This window comes from Narcine bancroftii, chromosome 12 (genome assembly GCF_036971445.1).
Source record: "Narcine bancroftii isolate sNarBan1 chromosome 12, sNarBan1.hap1, whole genome shotgun sequence".
Taxonomy (NCBI): Eukaryota; Metazoa; Chordata; class Chondrichthyes; order Torpediniformes; family Narcinidae; genus Narcine; species Narcine bancroftii.
The window spans coordinates 6,409,620-6,415,480 of NC_091480.1; the positions used below are offsets into that span (position 1 = coordinate 6,409,620).

General features: G+C 46.0%; 1 protein-coding gene across 1 annotated transcript; it reads left to right on the plus strand.

Moving 5' to 3' along the window:
• Positions 1-3,433: 3,433 nt before the first annotated feature.
• Positions 3,434-5,557, plus strand: LOC138747089 (salivary gland specific protein SAGSIN1). Its single transcript, XM_069906031.1, has 2 exons — positions 3,434-3,810; positions 4,731-5,557. The coding sequence occupies exons 1-2, from the start codon at positions 3,631-3,633 to the stop codon at positions 4,749-4,751; spliced, it is 201 nt and encodes a 66-aa protein (XP_069762132.1). The 5' UTR covers positions 3,434-3,630; the 3' UTR covers positions 4,752-5,557.
• The last annotated feature ends 304 nt before the right edge of the window (positions 5,558-5,861 follow it).

The window sequence follows — 5,861 nt, forward strand, 5'->3', positions numbered from 1 at the left end:
TTGACAGGTGTTAGATTTTATATTGTACCTAGATATGTTTTAAAGGAGATAAATCGTGGCAGGTTTTTAGTTTAGGTCACATACAAACACTTCAAAACAGATCTCATTTAAAGGGGGGATTTGATGGAGGCATTTAAAATTATGAGAGGGATAGATAGAGTAGACGTGAATAGGCTCTTTCCCTTGAGGGTAGGTGAGATTTAAACAAGAGGTCACAAGTTGAGAGTTAGGGGAAAAAGTTTAGAAGTAACATGAGAGGGAACTTCTTCACTTAGCGGAATGACCTTAGCTGAGTGGAATGACCTTCTGGAAGAGGTGGTCGCAGCGAAGTAAATTTTGTCATTTAAGGGAAAGTTGGATAGGTATACAGATGAGAGGGGATTGGAGGGTTTTGGGGAAAGTGCAGGTAGGTGGGACTAGAGGAGATCACTTAGATCGGTACAGACTAGAGGGGCCGAGATAGTCTGTTTCCATACTGTAATCGTTATATGGTTAAAATGCCAGAGCTCTGCTCAAGCCAGACGGTCCACGCTCTGGGTGCCCTTGTAAAAACTTTGAAGGATGCCTATAAGGACTTCACAAGTAGGTGTTAATTTGACATGTTGTGGAGTAATGGATTATTGTTTTGGAAAGCAATGGATGAAGGAACTCAGAAGATTAGGTCCGGAGCTGCAGTCTGTCTGAGTGCAGTTGGCTGTTCTAAACGGGTCATGTGGTTTTCTCTGTGTGTGAGAGAGAGAGAGAAAATTCAGTTCAGCAGCAGCAGGGACTGGAACAGGACAAGCTGGAAAGCCTGTGGGAAAACCCCATTTTGAAGACAGGTTGAGATCTTAGTTCAGCCTGGTCAAAGCCCTTGTGGTCCATACAAGAGGAGAGGACTGGCTGTATAATCTTTTGCCTGAGATAAGGGAAATAGAAAAGGAACTCTGTGGTGACCTGAAAAAAAGAGGTTATCATATGGAAAACCCTGATGGGGCAAGTTTCTTTTTTTTAATGGGCTCTCTCCCCTAATTCATAATACCGCTGCTCAGTTCTCTGTAAAAGCCTTTCAAATTTATACGTTTATAATGAATTATATTGTAGATGTTTCTTCGGCAAGACACTGAAATGGCTGATCAGAAGGATCAGTTGTGGGTGTCCAACGAGCAACAAATCTCTCTCTGAAAACCGGCAAGAACCTTCCTGAGTGGTAACCATTTACCTTTAAAGCACCAAAGCCTGGTGAACTTTATGAATGTTAAATTCTGTGCACAGTATAAGAATTGTCTGATACCAGTGAACTTGGAGGAGTGAGAAGTGAGATTGGACTGTGAATCAAAGAACTTTCCTACACTTACACACACATTACATACACATGCGCTTTGAATTAGAAGGGGGTTAAGTTAGGTTAATAGTAATAAGTAAAGTTTGATCCCGTTTTCATGTTTAAAGACAATTAAGTAACCATTTGTCTTGGTGAATTTCTATTGCTGCTGGGTTTTGGGGTCCTCTGGGCTTGTAACACAATGCCTTCATCCAAACCATCCCTGGGATGGCCACAGCCATTTTGTAGGAATGATTGTCTCCCCCACAATAAACCACCTTCTTCAATTGATATTCATGGCATCTTGTATAATAAGGTTTTAATTCTTTAGAGATGGCTTCGGCCTCGGGCCACCCATTTAATGTGAAATATTGGCCCTTTGACAGTGTAGCTTCTTTCCGCACTTCTTTGATCTCTGTGACTGAGCTTGTGGGGTTCACTATCAGGAAAACCTTGTGTTTCCTCTTTAAATCTTCACTCCATTGTTTGGAGCATAGAGGAGGTTCATTTTGATCCTCGTTGTCAATCTGTTAGGTTCTGATTCAATCTTCCCTTTTTTTTTAAAAGTTGTGAGCTTAAAGAACAGGTTCAACACCTGATTTCAGATGTAATTTCGCCTGAACTCCTGGATTTTCCCCAGATGTTTTTCGAAAACCATCTGGCACGTCTTGAGAAGTGGCTCCAGTTTTGCCTTAGCCTTATTTTCCAGGCACGTTCATTATGGTTCCAATTTCCATCCAATCCAGTTGAACGTGTGATAGCCAGTTTCTTCCGATCAACGCCAGCCCCCTGGTCTCAATGATGTAGAGGGGTACCTTCTTTATATTTCACGTTTATAATTCATTTTCCAAACATCTTGACTTTCTCCCCATGACTGTTTTCAACACCGTGTCAGCTTTTTTAATGGTGAGGTGTGGTAGAAGTGTTTTTTTTTAAAGATTAGTGGCATTATTGAAACTGCTGCCCACATCCAACTCCATTCGAAGAGGTTTGTTATTGATTTTGCCTTGACGTAGAATTCCAATTTTTTTTATTCTTTAATTTGCGAACGTACATGACTTCCATAGTCTTGTCTTCCTCCAAGTCGTTTGTTTCAGTGCTGGGGGTTTCATTTTCCTCCACTGTTCCCTCCGGAAGGATGTGTTTCATATCTCGGCCCTTTCCACCTTTGTTTCTCGGACACTTGGCTCTGAAATGCCCCTCCTTTATCAAATAGATGACATCTAAATCTTCTGAAATAACACTGATCAGGACTGTGATTGCTTTTTCTGCAGCGAAAGCATTCTTGGTGGAAAAATTTGCCACCCTTAGTGGTTCACCTTGGCTTATGTCCAAGTTATTATTGGCCATCTCAAAACCCAAGGCTGTATCATATGCTGAATTAAGTGCTACCTCTTTTTTAAAACTTAGTAATTGCTGTCTGGCACTGCAGTCTGTTAAACCCATTACTAATTGATCTCTTAAATACTTCATTTAAGAATTCACCAACTCAATGTCGTGACAGTTTACATAATTCAGCCAAAATTTGCTTACCAATTTGCCCATTCTCTGTTTTCTGTAATGAAATCTTTGTCTTTCGCCCATAACGGGTGGTTTGGGACTTAGACGTGCCTCTATTACAGCATAAGTTTTTGAACCTGGTGTTTCAGGAGATATCAGAGATTTTATCAGTTGAAATGTCTCATTTCCCATTTGGCTTAGAAACAGCGATTGTTTTTGGTTATGTCTCGGTAATATTATGGTCAAGACAGCGATGATCGAATCCTTCTACATGAAAAACACAAATGCTGGAGACTCAGCAGGTCAAACAGTGCCTTTATGTAGCAAAGGTAAAGATGCGTCACCAATCTTTCTGAGTCCATGAACTATGGAGTCTTTTCCATTTGATGGTGATAAATTCAGCTTCGTGGATTATTCAGGGCCTGGAATAATTCTTGAATCGTTCCCTCGTTATCCAATGTGCTGTATTTCGAGGTTTGGAAAGACATGTGCTGTTTACTCCAAGTCTCTATACGAGTGGTGTATTTCCAGAACCGTTTTTCTTTCCAGGGAAAGTTACAGGTGAAACCCTGAGGCTCCCTTCAGAGACCAAATACAACCCTGTGATGCTTTCAATGTGGATATTGTGACGATATTGTCTTGCCCTGAGCAGTTTGAAACTACATTCCGCCGTTTCCGGACCCGCCGCCGCGAGTTGGAACAACTTTGCAAACTTTAGGAGAACTTCTGGAGCCAACCTTCGCCCCGGAAGTGGGCGGGGCGCCGGGCGGAAGCGGCCGACGATGCCGGGTGCCGGGTCTGAAGCCCAGCCGCCGGCCAGGCGCTAGATGGCGGGGCTGCTCCGGCTGGCCCTCACCTCCAGCCGGCCCGTCCTCCTCTCGTACGGCAGCTTCGCCAGGGCGCTGAGCCGCACCCTACTCACGTTCTTCGACCTGGCCTGGAGGCTGCGGCTAAAGTTCTCCTACCTCTACCTGGTGTCCTCCATGATGCTAAACGTCCGGCTGCAGGTGGGGTGGAGAGAGAGGGGAGGAGGGGGAGGGGGAGGAGGGGAGGGGGAGGAGGGGGAGGAGGGGGAGGGGGGGGGAGGGGGGGGAGGGGGAGGGGGGGGAGGGGAGGGGGGGAGGGGGAGGGGGGGGAGGGGGAGGGGGGAGGGGAGGGGGGGGAGGGGGAGGGGGGGGAGGGGGAGGGGGGGGAGGGGGAGGGGGGGGAAGGGGGGGGGAGGGGGGGAGGGGGGGGGGAGGGGGGGGGGAGGGGGGGAGGGGGGGAGGGGGAGGAGGGGTGGGAGAGTAAGGAGTCGGGTGGAGTGGGAGCAAGTAAAGGATGGGGTAGGTGGGTGGGGGGAATAAGGGTGGCGTAGGGGAGTAGGATGGGGGGAGTGTGAGGTGGGGTAGAAGAGTGGGGGAGGGGGAGTGTGGGGGAGAGGAGGGAGGGGGTAGGAGATGGTGAAGTGGGGGTGGGAGAGGTGTGAGGGGAAGAGGGGAGAGGAGTGGGGGTAGAGGTGTGGTAGGGGAAAGGGGTGGGGTAGGGAGTGTGAGAGGGGAGGGAGTTCTGTGGAGGAGGTGGTGGTGGGGTGGGTACAGGGTGGTAGAGGGGGTGGGAAAGATGTGGGGAGGAGACAAGGGTGGTGGATGGGGGTCGGGGAGGAGGGGTTGGATTGTTTTGGGTGCTGGGATGGGGTGGATGGGGAAATGGGATGGGAACTGAAGGGTGGGTGGGGGCAGCTGAGGAACAGAGGGGATGGGGTGGGTTAGGTGAGCTGAGCAGATGGAGTGGGGAGGGTGTGACGTAGGGGATTTTTTTTATTGGGGTGAGATTGGAGGGTGGGGGGTGGGAGGAGAGAGACAGTAAAGAGTGTGAATCCGGGAACTGTAGATGAAAAGGTGGATTTGGAGATTGTGTAAAAAGCACCTGTTTCATTTCTTTATAGGTTCACATTGAGATCCACTAGCTTATTCAGTTCAGGGTATTTCCAGTAACTCAGTCCAGAACGCTGAAATTTGTCAAGTTTTGCAAATGGTGACTCCAAACCTTGTATTATATTGGAATATGCAGATCATGAATGGAGTAGAGGAAATAATTTGTGGTTCAGCAATTGTGCTTTCAGAAGAACACTGCTTATGGAATGTAAGCAGTGATGGAGGGAATGGTGTGTGCAATAATGACACAGCAATGGGTGTCCATGTGTTTCTCGCACAGCCAGAGAATTCTGCCTTGCAGCTTGGAGCGACCTTCCCTTTCAGAGACAATCCTGGGATCATAACCGAGCATCTGCAGTCACAGAGTTCCGAGAACTGCAAATTGAAGCTGGCTCCCTGTCAAGAATTTTTCAGGTGGTCCGTGGAGGGAAGTCTGGACAAACACTTTATGAACAGCAACCCTGCTGCAGTGACAGGCAGTCTTCAGAGAGTGTGCGACGCTTTGAAGTACTTCAGGTTATGATACCATTCAAGGGAAAAGTGTATGCACTTCTGTTTGACTGAGAGGCTACAACTGGACAGGAATACTAAAAAAAACACAAATTAAGCTGTTCATTTGCACATGGATTGACGGCTTTTACAAGGTGACTTCAAAATCTGAATGACACCTTTTTAAAAAGCACTCTGGTCCTACACTATCTGGCAATCGGCAGAGTCCATATTTCCTGACAATTTTCAATACAAAGCATTATCTGAAATGCAGGGGATATTCCTTAAGGGTTTTTTTCTGCTTGATGTCTGTGATGTCGTGAAAAGTAAATTAAAGTTAGCCAGCACAGATACTGACTGTAATTATGAGTAGATAGCCAACTTTCCAAAGGAATTGGTCTGTTGTGCACTTTTATAAACATTTTAAGAGGACTGTTTCAATCTTAGTATTTTTCAAGTTTGATATAAATCGTAAATGTAATGGAACAATTTTTTAGACGATCAATATACAGTAAAATTCCTGTTATCTGGAATTCAAACAACTGGCAAAAAAAACCCCATAGAAAATAAATGAGTAAAAAATACAGAAGTTAAAAAAGTCCGTTAGTTCTTCATTTACACAACTCACAGTCTCAAGCAACCAGGACATTCTA

What these genes read in the sequence shown, in the direction of transcription:
- LOC138747089 (XM_069906031.1), top strand. Translation starts at nt 3,631, where the DNA reads ATGGCGGGGCTGCTCCGGCTGGCCCTCACCTCCAGCCGGCCCGTCCTC. An exon ending in TGCTAAACGTCCGGCTGCAG is followed by an intron (nt 3,811 to 4,730) that starts GTGGGGTGGAGA and finishes ATTTCTTTATAG; the next exon opens with GTTCACATTGAGATCCACTA.